Genomic DNA, 15,016 nt, shown 5'->3' on the forward strand with positions numbered 1-15,016 from the left:
CCTTCACAAACCAGCCAGCCCTGGCAAGGAAGAGAAAAAAAAGTCTGCGATGCCGCAAATACCCATACCCACATGAGTCACAAGCCCTCGTGTGGGCCACAAGCTCAGACCGGATGGAAGCCCTACATAAGACACAATAACGACGAGCGTCTTCAACAAACCAGCTTGGTAATCAGCAACATAGCTCAGTGGAAGAGCGACGGGCTCATAACCCGTAGGTCCCTGGATCGAGACTAGGTGTTGCTATCTATCATTTCTTTTTGCGCTTTTTTTGCAGTTCGAGGCAGGGCACTGCTAATAGTCTATTGACTGTTGGGGCTCCCCATCGGTCTTGTGAGACGCTCCACCTTTTGCAGGCCCGTGAAAATAGTATTTTGCTTGCCCCTGTGCAGTCTTGATATGTTTGTTGGCCCGCAGTAGCTACTTTATCTCAACTATGCAAGTGAGGGCATCGTGGGTTTTCAATGTGGAGCTTCACAAAATTGCTGGATGGGTCACGCGACCACCTATCCTTGCTCGACGTCAGGTGCAGTGCTACACGTATGTCCATCCACATACGCAAGAAGACTTGCCAACTTAAATTTTTTACTTCAGTGGCATCATTATGTCCAATCCTAAAGAGGCTGTGGCTCGTCGCAGTAGCCGTACGGTCAATCGACGGCTGGAGCGTCAAGCTCCCTCGTCCCCAGTCAAGTCGATATCTGATCCATGAGATGTGAATTCGTCTCGGATATAGAGAAAGCACCTCACCTAGCGATGACCTCGCTTGCGTTTGCCTTTGTTTGTCTAACCCAGCAACTTGCCGCGCCCGCGCCCAGCCATTTCATCCTGACTACGATCTCAGCGACGGTGCTTTCTCCTAACCACTGATCCTTCAGAACATGTGCTCTTTACTTTTTCAGGCCACTCGGATACTTCTGCGCTTCCCTGGAAACTCGAGTACATTACTCTCCAATGCAGGACGCCATGGGCCAGACATCGAGCGAGATCCCAAGTGAGCCGGATCAACCTTCAAAATTCAATTATTGGAACTGCGAAGGGATTGACAGGCTCGACGGTTTGGCAGAGCTGGTCATCATGTTCCGCCAAAGAACCCTTCCCCATTGGCAAGCCAAGCAACTCGCCGAGATCTTCCACGTAGGTTTGCCCCAGGCACGCAGACTATTCACAGCATCAGCTGACAACTGTGTGCTCATCATAGCAAGAGTTTCCAAACTGCGTCATACCCACTGAAGAAGGTCTGGCTAAACTTCCCACGGACGAAGTCATGATCGCCCTGCACCGTGCCTGGAGGCTGTTCGACGGCACAGATCACAAATGCAGAGAAATCGAGCCGCACCAGGTTGCGCCCTTGATCGAGAGGTACTGTCAGCTCTGGTCGAAGCGTGAGTTTTTCAAGGAGACACTGTCCGACTACACAGCCGCCGTGCTCCCCATCCGTGCGGCGTATGCCCACGCGCAAAGGGCGAGAGATGACGGAGACATTCTTCAGGAATTCGCAGGTGTTCACACGACCCCGAGACAGGTACGGCTTATTTGGGAAGAGCTCCTCAACGACAACGCGGAGGACTTTATAGGGCCATCATTGCCCGTTCCCTCCGTCATCGGGGTCCCAGGTCTGGACGAGTTCATACCGCAGCTCAACGCTGCTGACGCGTGGGACGAGAAACCCGATCACATCGCTCGCAGAATCCATCCCATGCGTGACTACGACAACACCAACAGCCCTTGCGGCGGCCGGGATTGTAAGGAAAGGCATGCGAAAGAAAGAAAGCGCAGCATGGGTGACGATGAGAAGAAACGATTGGAGCGACATTGCCGTCATGTCCGTATGGGCGCTCTTGGAGCCGTCGCATTGAGCGATCGCAAAGACCAAGTTCAAGGGAACATCGGCAGTTAACTAAAACGAGGTCTTGTGGCAGCCCAATTGGAGTGGTAGACAATCCAAGGCCTGGGGCTTAACGACGTGGCCAGCAATGGTACGTGACAATGTCAAGGTGTAGGGTATTCAGCTCAAAGAAAACACCACGAGAGAAAAGGGGAAGAGCGGGATATTTATGCTTAGTCAGCACATTCTCCTCAGATCAGTTACCACGCAGTCGCGAATCGTAAGGCGTTGTCAATCATCCTCCCATACCTCGGACAGGTCAGCGTCAATTCCACGCCGACGCTGAGCTACGTCTCACTTCGGTCAGACCTGTGGTGTCCGTTGCTCGCCACCTTGCTGCAGCTAACCGTCAAGTGACACTTTCAGCTCACCTCTGCGCCAGCGCGTTCGTGATCCGCCAATGGGGAATACAGCACCGATGTAGCCGACGTGCAGCAAAAGTATGCTTATCCGCACACAGCATGGCACTTCCTCGTCCAAGCAGCCAGTCTGTCACCCTCCACGACTATCAATTCGCTGAGCAGAGGCCTTCGCGAGGGTTAGAACGAGTCTCCCGCCCTCAGACGATGCGGACACTGTCCAATTGCGACGCGTCCAAGCACCGCAAGTCTTGCAAAAACTTACCGAAGAAGCTGCAAAGAAGGGGGGAGGGGAGAGACTGCGTACGACGGTCCCCTCGGGCGGGATATGCCGCGATCTCGACCCTGCGGGCGGTTTGGGGATTCCGCGGCGGCACGTTTTACGCACCTGCGTGTTATCTCTGGATGCTCCGCATGCCTTTGCCAGCACATTGAACGCCTTTGCGCGTGATGACATGCATTTCGTGACTACCTGGGAGCTCTTGATCGGTTCCTTCTGATTGGCCTCTCCGCAATTGACGAGTGGCACGTTGTGGTTCGCTTTCGATGGTATCGCCGTGAGGCGAACGAATCCGCCTTACGTCACAAGGAATCCTCGCATAGGAACTCGATGTTGCGCATTTTGACGTGATATACGTAACGGAAGGAACTGGGAGACCACTCGTGGCCTATATAGTGGCCCTGCTGGACCCGCCTTCAGACGTTTGAGATGGGCAGCAATGCAGTCTCCAACCCATCCGTTCTAATCCCTTGACAACAGAGCCCTTTGGCTCATCCACTCCCCAATCCACCAAGCATATGTATCGCGGCCGAATGTGAATCCCCTACTCCCGAAAGAACATGCCAGCCGTGGTGGAAGTGCTTCAACGGTCATCGCTGCTTGCAAACAGAACAATACGCAGTTACAGATACCGTCACCTCTCACGATTCGACAGGACCTCGCACTTTAGGAACGTCATCAACCGATTCGTGGCCCATCTGGGAAACCAGGAAACGGATATGCCTGGAGGACCTCGGAACACACGAGCAAAGCCATCGTCAGAGTCTCAAGAGGACAGATCCAAGCCTTCTCGCGGCTCAGCAAAGGTCAGTAAATCACCACAGCTACTTGCACACTTCATGACTCGCTCACACATCTAGACCACTACTTCGGACAAGAAGAAAGGCACAAAGACAGCGGAAAAAGCGCGGAGTACCGCGCCCCTGGCAACATCAAAGCTGAAAGTACAGTTTCAGGGGAAGCTGCACTCCAGTAAAGCCGAAATTGTTGAGACATTAATGGCTGTGTTCGAAGCATGTCTTGACAAGCAACTCGAGTCGTACGAAGGCCCATGCGATGGCGAGGGCTGCTCGGGCCAGTCATCGCATGGGTCTTCGCACCGACCGTGTGGCAAGTCGACGACTGATACCAGCAAGCAGACTCGTGGCAAGAAGAGACAGCTTCAGCGGGATGACAACAGTGGCGGAGAGGACGACAATGCGGAGGATGGAGGAAGACGACCCAGCAAGAACAAGCGCATAAAGAAGCAAAATCGCCTCCTGGCCTGTCCGTACCGAAAATACGCACCTGATCGATACAAGCAGGAGCATGTGTGCTGTGGTCCAGGGTTCTCCGAGTTCCACAGGCTCAAGTAAGTGCTTCCGCTGGGTGCGTGAAGTTACTGCAGGCTAACATCTCGAAGGGAGCACGTGCAGAGAAGACACGGCCTCCCGTTGTTCCACTGTAGACGCTGCTATGAAACTTTCAAAAGCGAAGCCGAGCTCGACGCCCATTCGCGCGCCGCCAAGGCTTGCACCGTTCGTCAGCTGTCGCCCAAGCCACGAAAGCTGGAGGATGGCTTCGATGAAGAGCAGCTGAAGATGATCAAGAAGAGGTCCACGCGAAACTCGCCCGACCACGAGAAATGGATCAACCTGTACTGTGTGCTGTTCAAGGTATCGGTCCAAGACGTTCCTTCGCCCTGTAAGTGTCATGGGATTCATTGCCACTGCGTGGGTGCTGACCAAATCGGTAGACCAGGATGACGACTCCCCCGACTGGAGGAACGGTCACACTGGTCGCTCAAAGCATGCCCCTTATCTTGACTATGTGCGCCAGGAAGTGACACCCCGTGTGCGACTGGTGATGGAAGATGCCGCGGGCCGGATCGTCCAAGATGCTATGCCCGATGCCTGGAACCAGACCATAGCGCAATTACAACCCATCTTGCGATCCGTGCAACGAATGTGGGAAAGCAATCAGTCCCAACATGTCGTGGACCCCTTGACCGGTCTCGAGTACGTGCACGGCATGTCCGGCGCCGTCCCAGAATCGTTCGAATTCAGCCCCTGGCAGGATCTCAGCCTGATCGATTTCTCGTCTCAGGACGGATTCCCCTTTGAGGAGCTTGACGCGTCGGTACAGCCGCAGTACAGTGAAGCCCTGTCTGACTCTTCGTACCCGACAGACGCTTCGGGAGGCACTGGCAGCTCCTCCGCTACCTCCAACACGTCGCTGGAAGATCAATACCTTTTGCAACAGACTTATAAGTCTGGCGACGCGCCCCATGATTACACACAGGCATATCCGCAAGGGACCGGGTACGGACTGCAGGGCAATGTGGCAGGGTACAAGTATTGAGAAGGTCTGGTTGCAAGGCTTGTAAAGAGGCAAGTCCTTTGTGGGAGGAGCGCCATTGCTGGCAGTGTTCTAACTGTAAGTGTGTCACGATTTATTACGGGTTTGTACCAGGTTCACCTTTATGTCATTTAATTAGTCAATGCTTATTGTTCGTCAAGTGGTCCTAGCTCTCAACCAGATCCAAAGGTATAAGAGCACCATGCAATGTTTCTAAACGCCAACGCTATGCACGCTCATCAATACATGTACCATACCTGGTACTTGTGGTTTACTCTCGTCAGGCGGTCAGGATTTCATCTGCCACGAGCTCCTTTCTAATATCCTCCTGCGCCTTCTTTATGAACTTTTCCTTGCCGTGCCGCAGTTTCAGCAAAGCCGTGCTGTTCTGCAGCACCATTTGCGTGGACGCGGCGAACGCCACGGCGGCTGTCCCTGAGGTATCGACGGGGGCGACCGTGAGCGACACCGCGGCCGCAAAGACCGAGGCGCCCGCGGCAAACGTGTAAAAGGCAGCGTCGCGGCCGATGCCCGCCCACTTGACAAACTGGTCCAGGAATGCTGGGAACGCGGCGCGCGTGGCGTGGTCCCCGATGAGGTCGACCAGCAGACGAAGGAAGACCTGGCAGTTGTTCTCGTCGTACACGTATTTCTGCTGGAGCGCCCTGACCCAGATGAGCTCGCCTGGGATTGCGTGAGTGAGTGAATTCCGAGGAGGAGAGTAGGATAGATAGGCGTACCGATATAAGAGATCGTCTCGGGCGAGAGGTACCCAGCGGTCGAGCCTACGTGACTCGGCACGCACTCTCGCTGCTGCTCGACCTTCCTGGCCAACCAGCTCTCCTCGGGCTCGCAGTTCACCCTGTACGCAGGGTCCTTCTTGGGTGCATTCCTCGACTTCCTGGTCAGCTCGTAGCAGTAGCCCTGAATGCAGACAGCCCAGTGTCCGAGCGGCTTGAAGGGCTTGCGGACGCCGAGAATTTTGGACTGAGTTCCTATCGGCGTGGCGTATAGAGTGATGGGTAGTGACTGGGTCTGGCCATGAGTAGTGGCGGCTTCGTGATGATGGCCCATGACGAAGGGGTAGAGACTAGGTCGATGGTCGTGACACGTACGAGACTGGAAGTAGTCCTTTGTGTCGGTGGAGCGGCAGTACTGGACATCTTCATGGTCCTATGTGAGCATTTATATTCCCATCGAGCCATCGCTCAAGTCTTGCCAGTGCAAATGCGATTTTCGCTCGTCGTTGCGGAATCGCACACGGCTGCGGCTGGGCCACCTATTTATAGCATCACTCCGCAGCTGATACAGGCTGTTGGGACAGGGGTCAACTTGATTTCGGCTTTCTGGTCGAAGGAGTACATCTACATGTGTCCAACTTATTTAGAGTAATTAATGAACAAGTAAAATACTATAAGAGTGTTGGAGAACGAGCTATCAAATTGGGCTGGTCCATTTATGCCGCGATGTAATTTGGAGCTTGGATCAAAGCTCGCGGAGCCGCCGAAGGCCTTCTTAGCTGGTGTTGAAAGAGGCAAACTTGGATTGCATCAAGAGAATGTGTCTCAATATTTCTCTAGCCCGTCATTGTAGTGCGCTAGGACGGCTACTCTTGCGAGATTGGGGAGTGCGCGGTGCTGACATGGCCGCCAAGCCTCGGTTCAACCTACTTACTTAACCTGTGTGTCTATAGGACGACAAAACAAATGTATTCCATGTGGCTGTTCTCGAGAAGAAGAACTCGGAATTTGGCCTGGGCAAGAGTTTATTGACCAGCTTTCGAGGGCACCGTCCCCCGCCTTCTCCAAAGCCTCTTTGTTTGTGCGACCCCCTTTTTTTGTTCGAACAATGCGACATGGTCCTCGGACAACTGGCTCCTTGTCCTAAGTGTACTTCAAGAGAGGTCTGATTCGCGCACAAATAACGAATTTCCTCCCTATCAGACAAAGAAGTTGAGTTCTGTCTAATTGTTCCCCGGGATCTAGCTTCTTGTTCAATGTTCAACTGGCTCTGTGCTGCGTCGAGACAATGCCAAAGCCAGCACGACCTCTTGCGCCATGTCCTGCCTCCCAGAGCATTGACCCACGAGAATATACTCTCAGGGTACTGAGGCGCAATACTTAAGGGGTCTGTGATTCTGCGAGATCCAGTCGATACCACTTTCGTAATTACTCACATTCCCAAAACTACTATCGACTACCACCTCCAGTCTCCTATACCGAATATCAGGCTTCCAAGATCCGTCACCCAAGACCCAGACCCAATGTGTATCTTTGTCGAGCGCAAGTATGTCTGCCACGACCCAGAGGCCGTCGAAGCCGCCGTAAATTCCAACCGCCAACCTACCCCGATTGCCGACCCCCTGAAGCCGTGGAGGTCATACGAGCATGGCCAAGTGATTAACGCAGCTGCCCAAACGGCATGGCATGTCCTCAAAAGCAGGGTTCGATGCGCCTGCCTTAACGCCCGTATGTGCACCACCGGGCCTCGTGAAGTCCGCACCGAGGTCTACGCCAACCGATCCTGCCCAGACTGCACCGGGTCAGATCGATGCGTGTCCCTGCAGCCGCCCACGCTGGTGGCGGTAGATGGCCACGATAAGCTGAAGATCTTTGAAAGAGGGCAGCTCGCCTATATCGCCGAGAGGTTTCTCACACAAGCAATATCCCACGAGACCGCCGTGTGGTCCGACTTGATGGTAGCGCTCGGCCTTGGCCCGATCTGTAAAGAATGGGAATCCCAGCTCTTCATCTCCCAAGCCTGCACTATTGACCCTAGCCATGTCTGCGAGCATAGATATGTGGCCCGCTCTTGCCGTGTTCCTTGTCCGTGCTTTGAGGCGCCCGAAGCACACAATGTACTAAGGAGCTTTAGGATAGCAGAGGCTGACCGTGCGGAAAGCCATGGGCCTGCGCAGTACGGCAGGAATCTCTGGGTCCGTGACGCAGAGGGTCGTAGGGTGCGCAAGGATGGCCGACCACTTCCGCTGCCCCAGATCGAATGGTACCGTAACAATCTACAGCGCGAGATTGACCAGAGGGAAAATGCTACGCAGGACTGGTATGCCGATAACCCCATCTGTAGCGTCCGGGATGAGGATTGGCATGCCTTACTCTGGCACAAGCTAAACCGCCTGCCAAATCACGAGGATCGGCAATACGCTACCTGGGCCAAACGCTTCAGGCACGGCTATTTTATGTTCAAAACGATGGCCAACGACCCAGGCCTGAGCAGCGGAGTAGCCGCCATGCTCCGACAGATGCTGCCCTGCCTCCTCGATCCCGACGGCCCCGTGCAAGGGCCAACGTACAGATGCGGACGCGGTGTCTTCATTCACAGCACACTCAAGAGCTTTGTCAAGACCATTGATGGAATGCCCAACATACTTGCCACTCTCCTCGCAATGCGGGAGCCAAACCGAAGGATTCTGTGGGAGGACTGTATGGCAAACCGACGGAGGCGAATGAGCGAGGCTGTGATGCGGGAGATTGCATTCGACAACTTTGTGCGCCAGCCGTGTTTTGCCATTGAGGGCGCCGTCGCTCAGCAGGAGAACATGGTCTGCCCCATCTGCAGTGAGCCGTGGAGCTGGCAATGGCCCCTGATGAGATTGCCCTGCTGCCAACAGGCCGCCCACGTCGTTTGCGCGAAGAAGCACTTTCAAGCCCAGGACAAGAGGATGAGGCCGACGTGCCCCTTTTGCAGGGAGGACATGGTGGCTTGCGGTTGGAGGCCGACGATCCACCTCCTGTTGACGTTCGCGACCACCTTTTCGAATAATGCTGGGCTTCTGCCCGCAGGGCCTGTGCCCTTGACCGTGCCTCAGCCTGCTCAGCCAGCGCAGCCAGCTCAGCCTGCTCTGCCTGATATGCCTCCTGTCCCTCTGCCTCCTGTCGTGGACATAGACTCAGACTCAGACTCAGACTCAGACATGAACGAGGACGTGGACATGAACGATGGCAATGACGATGAAGATGAAGATGAAGATGAAGAGGAGTTGTAGGAGGGCGGCCTGGCGGAGACAGCTTGAGAGCAGTACAGCACTCTCTTGACCATCAGCCACGATGGAGCACGGGTGAGCAATGGGCTCTTTTGTGATATGAAGGCCTGCAAAGGTAAGTCAGTACTAGCAGATGCACAAAGCTTCATATGTCAGTTAGTTGAGGTAAGTACGCACCTAGGGTTGGGACATCCATTAGACTATAGCATGAATCATGATCCATTAGGACCAACCTCCTCAAAGGACGGGCAAATGATGCGCAAACTGAAATGAGACGCTGGAGAGGGGAAATGTTGAAAGTGTGGCCACTGACCGGCCTCCCGCATATCCGAGCCTCAATGGCTGTCACACAACCAACATTGATAAATGCATGAAGGCGATGTGATCTCATCTAATGGAGAGAGGGGAAGTTTCTCGACACTCCCAGTTTTCGACTCTGCACATGCTCAAACGGGCCTATTGATTGAACAATCGTCAGCCTCGTTGCGAATTTCGTACACTCTGTCGGTGATATTCATCATGCTCGCTCCTGGCATCTTCTTCCTTCTGGTGAGCGTGCACGCTTTGACAAAAGTACGGTAGCTCAGATTCACTGACGCGTCGCAGTTGAGCGCGGCCTTGTTCGCAGTGGCAGTGTTCGTCCACCTAATGCTTCTCGAGACCATGAAATAGCCAGACCAAGCTAGCTGACATTTCACAGTGTCGTCCACTTCCACAGCTCGTCGCTGTCCCTGCCCATCACACCCGTCGTCACGATCCTCACCGCCATCCTCCCACTGGTATCGTTCTTCAACGCCTACACCTACCCATCCTTGCTCGCCAACACGCGTCATCGCGACTCGCAGTTTGCCCGCCTCGCGCCCACCATCCCGCAGGTCGTCCAGGCTCTCGTCACAACCATCCTGGCGACTCTGCTGTTCGAAGCCTCCGTGCCGTCACAGGCCATGAGCTGCATCCTCGGGAACGAATGGATGGCGCGCTTCCGCGCGCACGACGCCAACACCATCCGACGCGTACAGGATATGCTCGAGTGCTGCGGGTTCAACAGCGTCAAGGATCGGGCGTACCCCTTTCCTAGAGGGGCGCCAAGTACCTGCGCGGACACCTACGGGAGGACAGTGGCATGCAGAGTGCCCCTGGAGAGGGCTGTGAGAGTCAGCGCGGGTGTCGACCTTGGCGTCGTGCTGGCTGTTGGTTTACTGCAGGTAGGGGTTCCCCCGACGCTGGACGAGGTGCATTCGCTGACAATCGGCTAGATATTAGGCTTGCTTATGATGCGAGAAGGGAACGATTGGTGGACAGCATGGCGAACAGGAGGCTGGCGACATGTCATAGGCGGTCGGGGGAGCAGCCGACCTCTTCTGACGGGTCCCGACACGCAAGAAGATGACCGGCCTGAGCAGAGCGAGAGACGAGCCTATGGTGGCACCGACGAGGAGCAGTCGGGCCCCCGAGTCGAACCGTCACCCATTCACGAACGCAACGCCTGGAACGAGCACTGACCGAATTGGGGGGGACCGCGCAGAATCAGGGTCTTGATACCATTCCATGGCGAAGATTTGGTCGATTAATATAGTCATCAGATCATCGCTTTCGCGCATCCATCGCTTCCTGTCCAAGTTTCTCCAACGCAGCCTCGTAATTCGCCACCCTCTCCTCGCCCATCTCCTCAATCCGGACGCGGCCAACCTTTTGCGTACGCCTGATACCCGCCCCCTTGGCGATCTTGCCCCAGAACCAACCACTCTCGTCGTCGCCGACGAGTGTCCACGCCCGACCGGTGCGGCCCGCACGGGCGGTACGTCCGACACGATGCACGTAGCCTGCCGCGCTCGGGGGCAGATCGTAGTTGATGACGTGTTCGAGCTTGGGTAGATCGATACCACGGGCGACCAGGTCGGAGGCGATGACGATGCGGATCGGTGACGAGGGCGTCGTGAACGCGCGTAGCGTCTTGCGTCGAACGTTGGTCGGCGTTGTGGACGTGAGAGTGCTGATGTGCGATGATAGTGATGGGTCGAGTAGAGTGAGGAGTCGTGAGAGACGGAGCGCTGCCTCGTTGGACTTTGTGAAGATGAGAGATACGGGGAGCGTCGACTTTTTGAGCTGGTACTTGGACGGCTTTGGTTCTGCGTCCGAGTCGGAATCCGAGTCGTCATCAGAGCTTGTGTCGTCTTCTGAGGAGCTGTCATCCGACTCGTCGGACGATGTGTCCGAGCCTTCATCTGCGGTGGCATCATTGTTGCTCGGCGCAGCGCCAGCGCTCTTCATGTGACCAGCTTTGAGCAGCTCCAGCAGGTACAGCGGTTTCAGGTTGGTATTGTGCACACGGATGGCAAACTCCTCCAGCAAGGCGGGTAGCGCGTGTTCCGCAATCGGCGCGTCGCTCTCGCTCTCCAGCACAATCAACTGTGGTCGCCGCAGCGCCAGCTGGTTGAGCAGGCTGAGATCGCGGGTCAATGTGGCGCTGAGAATGACCTTGCGCACGCCTTCCAGATCCATGTCCGGGAACTCGCGCGCAGTGAACTTGGAGGTCTTGAACTTTTCCAGGACCACGTCCAGCCACCCCTGGAAGCTCTGGGCTAGCAACTTATCAGCCTCATCGACGACGAGCCAGCGGACATAATCAAGATCGAAGCCTGGTGTCTGCTCCAGGTGCTCGACTAAACGTCCAGGGGTGCAAATAAGTACGTCCACTTTGGAAAAGAAGTCGACGACCTCCCCTTCCCAAGGACCCAGCCGTGGATCTGTCTCATCAGGGTCGAGATTTGATAGATGAGTAACATCGGACAGATCTCCTTGTCTTTCTTGCTGTATGCGCTTGTAGGCCTCCGGGTCATATCGTGATTGTTGCTCCATCAGATGCGCTTGCTCTGACTTGAGGGTCTGACTGCCAATTGCGACGCCGATGCGGACTCGCTTGCGGTCGCCACCTTCGTAAGCCTTGGCACAGAGCTCAAAGACATCCTGCGCCTGCTTGACCAGCTCTCGCGTGGGAAGCACAACGAGCGCTCTGAGCCTGGTGACGAGGCCCTGACTGATATCCCTGACAATCGGCAAAGCGTACGCCAGTGTCTTTCCAGATCCGGTGGCCGCAGAAATTAGCAGGTCCCCGGGTCGTTGCTTGCTGGTCGGTAGTAACAGAGGGATCGCCTTTGTCTGGACGGCAAAGGCATCCGGGAACCCCTTCTCCTCCAGCACGCGCGCAGCTTTGGGGAGGAGACCGAGTTCCGAGAAAGGAGTCCTTGTATCCTGAGCCACGCGGATAGGATCGGCCAGCCATCCGGGCAACGTCTCGTATGTTGGGTTGGGTGTCTCCGCGGATACCAGCTTCGGTTGAGGCAACGGCTCGAGGTCGTGCACCTCTTCTGGCTCCTCTTCCGACTCTGACACCGCCTCAGCGGCCGCCTTGTCAGCCAGCTTGAGCGATTTGGTCTTGCGCTCCAGGACTGTCTTGTGTCGTTTGTCGGTTTCCTCTGTCGTGTATCCGTTCTCCAACTCCGCCTTCTTCTTCTCCTTTTTCCGCTTCTCCTTCTTTCCCGAGGCAGGCTCTGTAGTGTCATTCGGAGCGTCGACCATTGGTTGGTCCTCTTGTACAACCGGCTCGGATGGATCCTCCACGACCTCGTCCCGGTCTGGTTGCTTATCGCTCTTGCTGTCGTCCGACTTCTTCCCTTTCTTCGCCTTGCGCTCTGCCTTGGACTCGGTGATTCGCTCTGCGTCCATGGTGTCGCCATTCAATGTCGATTGCTGATCCTCGACTTCCATGTCGTTATCGGGCTCCTTCTGCTTCTTCTGCTTCTTCTCTTTCTTCCCTTTTCGTTCCTTTCCACTCTTGGCCACCTCGCGCGATTCCGTGCCTTCTGCGTCGTCGTTCTTTGAACTGCTAACGCCATTGGTCTCGCGTCCCGGCGACTTCTCGCCCTTTTGCGTCTTCTTGGGTTTCTTGGCGGAGGAGTCTGTCTCCCCCTCCTCATTAACAATGCGCTTTCGCTTGACGCTGGACGGCGTCGGCTCCTCGTCGTCGAAGTAATGCACGGCTGGCGTCACAGGCGGCTTCGGACTGGCATTGGCTCCAGGCACGTACCGAGCATAGCTGAAGCCTGGGGCGCCCACAGCTTGCGGCGTGGCGGCAGGTGTTGGGCTTGGTGCCGGGGGCTGCGAAGATGTTGTCGCTTTCGGCGCGCCCGCAGGCTTCGCAGGTGGAATGTACCTCGCGTACATTTTGGAATCGCCCCAATGCCCCCTATGCGTGACAATTGAGAATGGCTGTGTCGCACTCGAATGGTGGATGGGGTGGGTGGTCGCAGATGGATGTCCATCATCCGCCAAAAATTTGGCGGTCGCGGCTTATCGCTGATTCTGCCACAGGCCACCGCCGGTCCTTATCGCGACTACTACGTACCTTACTTACCCTTTAGCCGCGTGTTACTCCCTACCATCCCGCCCGCGTTTCCCCTCGAGAGGCAATTAGAAGAATCCACGATTCGATGAGGCGCCCAACCCATGGCATAGCCTTGCGAAGCGTTTGAAGCTTGAACATGTCTCCGCAAGTCAAAACAACCCGCCCTACGAATCGGAGGTTCGCGTCCGCATCGCTGTCAAGATGGCGCGTCGCCGGACGTATACCGTCGCCATGGTCAGCGACTACTTCTTCCCACAGCCAGGCGGCGTCGAATCGCACATATACCAGCTGTCAAGCAAGCTGATCGATCGAGGTCACAAAGTCATCATCATCACTCACGCCTACGACGACCGCAAGGGCGTGCGCTACCTCACAAATGGCGTCAAGGTCTACCACGTACCGTTCTTCGTTATCTACCGAAATACAACCTTCCCAACCGTGTTCTCATTCTTCCCCGTGTTCCGCAACATTTGCATTCGCGAAAGGATAGAGATTGTACATGGCCATGGCAGCCTGAGCAGTCTGTGCCACGAGGCGATTCTGCATGCGCGAACCATGGGCTTGAGGACGGTGTTTACAGATCATTCTTTATTCGGCTTCGCAGACGCTGCGAGTATCTTGACGAACAAACTCCTCAAGTTCATCCTCAGCGACGTCGATCACAGCATCTGCGTGAGCCACACTTGGTAAGTGCGCCCGTCTTCTAGAGATGGACGAGTCCTGACCTTTTGGTAGTAAGGAGAACACCGTCCTCAGAGCATCCCTTGACCCTTTAATGGTGTCTGTAATTCCCAATGCCATTGTTGCAGAGTCTTTCCGTCCGCGCAACTACCGATCATCATCTCGCGCTGGCGCCAACGGGTTTCAAACTGATCCTCCTCCTGCTCGACCACTAGCCCCCCATGAGATGATCACCATTGTAGTCATCTCTCGTCTCTTTTACAACAAGGGCACCGATTTGCTCACGGCTGCTATACCTCGTATCCTCGAGGAGCATCCCAACACACGCTTCCTGATTGCTGGCTCCGGGCCGAATGCCATCGACCTAGAACAGATGATTGAGACCAATGTCCTGCAGGACAGGGTCCAGATGCTCGGCTCCATTCGCCACGAGGAAGTGCGCGATGTCATGACCAGGGGGCACATCTACCTTCATCCATCCCTCACCGAGGCCTTTGGCACGGTCATTGTCGAAGCGGCATCATGTGGGCTTTACGTTGTTTGCACTCAGGTGGGCGGGATTCCAGAGGTTCTCCCCAGCCACATGACCACATTTGCCAAACCCGAGGAGGACGATGTTGTGGCGGCTACGGGGAAAGCTATCACTGCCATGCGAGCAGGCCAGGTCCGCACGGAAAAGTTCCATGACCAAGTGAAGAAGATGTACTCTTGGTCGAACGTCGCGCTGCGCACGGAGCGTGTGTACGATGGCATCACGGGCACGATTTCTGAGGAGGACTTTTACGGATGCGATACTGGGGGCTACAACGGAAGTCGCATACGGGATTTCACTCTCATCGACCGATTGAAGAGGTATTATGGCTGTGGTATTTGGGCAGGTAAACTGTTCTGCCTCTGCGTGGCCATTGACTACCTATTCTTCCTGTTTCTGGAGTGGTGGTTCCCAAGGGAGAATATAGACACCTGCCCTGACTGGCCGAGGAAGCCTTCCGCAGACGAGCGAACCAGTTCTGTAGACGCGGATGCGAAGCGACCTTAGTCTAGGGTATAGAAGTTTCGAATTCAC

General features: G+C 55.4%; 7 protein-coding genes and 1 non-coding gene across 8 annotated transcripts; 6 read left to right on the forward strand and 2 right to left on the reverse strand.

The window, feature by feature from the left end:
• Window positions 1-174: 174 nt before the first annotated feature.
• On the forward strand, window positions 175-246 carry F5Z01DRAFT_t24. Its single transcript has one exon. It is a non-coding gene; the product is annotated as a tRNA-Met (tRNA).
• A 587-nt stretch (window positions 247-833) lies between these two features.
• F5Z01DRAFT_393482 (uncharacterized protein) lies at window positions 834-2,125 on the forward strand. Its single transcript, XM_046259492.1, has 2 exons — window positions 834-1,137; window positions 1,202-2,125. Exons 1-2 carry the CDS (start codon window positions 955-957, stop codon window positions 1,898-1,900), a joined length of 882 nt encoding a protein of 293 aa, XP_046121434.1. The 5' UTR covers window positions 834-954; the 3' UTR covers window positions 1,901-2,125.
• A 760-nt stretch (window positions 2,126-2,885) lies between these two features.
• Window positions 2,886-4,969, forward strand: F5Z01DRAFT_393445 (uncharacterized protein). The gene is made up of 4 exons (XM_046259491.1): window positions 2,886-3,333; window positions 3,388-3,878; window positions 3,930-4,210; window positions 4,263-4,969. The coding sequence occupies exons 1-4, from the start codon at window positions 3,088-3,090 to the stop codon at window positions 4,865-4,867; spliced, it is 1,623 nt and encodes a 540-aa protein (XP_046121435.1). The 5' UTR covers window positions 2,886-3,087; the 3' UTR covers window positions 4,868-4,969.
• Window positions 4,970-5,001: 32 nt separating this feature from the next.
• Window positions 5,002-6,183, reverse strand: F5Z01DRAFT_646122 (uncharacterized protein). The gene is made up of 2 exons (XM_046262886.1): window positions 5,605-6,183; window positions 5,002-5,548 (listed from the first exon to the last, which is right to left on the reverse strand). Exons 1-2 carry the CDS (start codon window positions 5,936-5,938, stop codon window positions 5,145-5,147), a joined length of 738 nt encoding a protein of 245 aa, XP_046121436.1. The 5' UTR covers window positions 5,939-6,183; the 3' UTR covers window positions 5,002-5,144.
• A 741-nt stretch (window positions 6,184-6,924) lies between these two features.
• Window positions 6,925-9,206, forward strand: F5Z01DRAFT_393576 (uncharacterized protein). The gene has a single exon (XM_046259494.1). It carries the CDS (start codon window positions 7,128-7,130, stop codon window positions 8,865-8,867), a length of 1,740 nt encoding a protein of 579 aa, XP_046121437.1. The 5' UTR covers window positions 6,925-7,127; the 3' UTR covers window positions 8,868-9,206.
• A 177-nt stretch (window positions 9,207-9,383) lies between these two features.
• F5Z01DRAFT_671111 (uncharacterized protein) lies at window positions 9,384-10,366 on the forward strand (the record flags this gene model as incomplete). The annotated part of the gene is made up of 4 exons (XM_046264657.1): window positions 9,384-9,413; window positions 9,471-9,499; window positions 9,565-10,069; window positions 10,121-10,366. The coding sequence occupies 4 exons, from the start codon at window positions 9,384-9,386 to the stop codon at window positions 10,364-10,366; spliced, it is 810 nt and encodes a 269-aa protein (XP_046121438.1).
• An 82-nt stretch (window positions 10,367-10,448) lies between these two features.
• Window positions 10,449-13,088, reverse strand: F5Z01DRAFT_718362 (putative DEAD box ATP-dependent RNA helicase; the record flags this gene model as incomplete). The annotated part of the gene is made up of 2 exons (XM_046266550.1): window positions 10,449-12,398; window positions 12,465-13,088. 2 exons carry the CDS (start codon window positions 13,086-13,088, stop codon window positions 10,449-10,451), a joined length of 2,574 nt encoding a protein of 857 aa, XP_046121439.1.
• Window positions 13,089-13,470: 382 nt separating this feature from the next.
• On the forward strand, window positions 13,471-14,989 carry F5Z01DRAFT_633454 (glycosyltransferase family 4 protein; the record flags this gene model as incomplete). Its single annotated transcript, XM_046261956.1, has 2 exons — window positions 13,471-13,955; window positions 14,005-14,989. 2 exons carry the CDS (start codon window positions 13,471-13,473, stop codon window positions 14,987-14,989), a joined length of 1,470 nt encoding a protein of 489 aa, XP_046121440.1.
• Between the last annotated feature and the right edge of the window lie 27 nt (window positions 14,990-15,016).

The sequence above is a fragment of the Emericellopsis atlantica genome (assembly GCF_019669845.1).
Source record: "Emericellopsis atlantica unplaced genomic scaffold F5Z01scaffold_4, whole genome shotgun sequence".
Classification (NCBI taxonomy): Eukaryota; Fungi; Ascomycota; class Sordariomycetes; order Hypocreales; family Bionectriaceae; genus Emericellopsis; species Emericellopsis atlantica.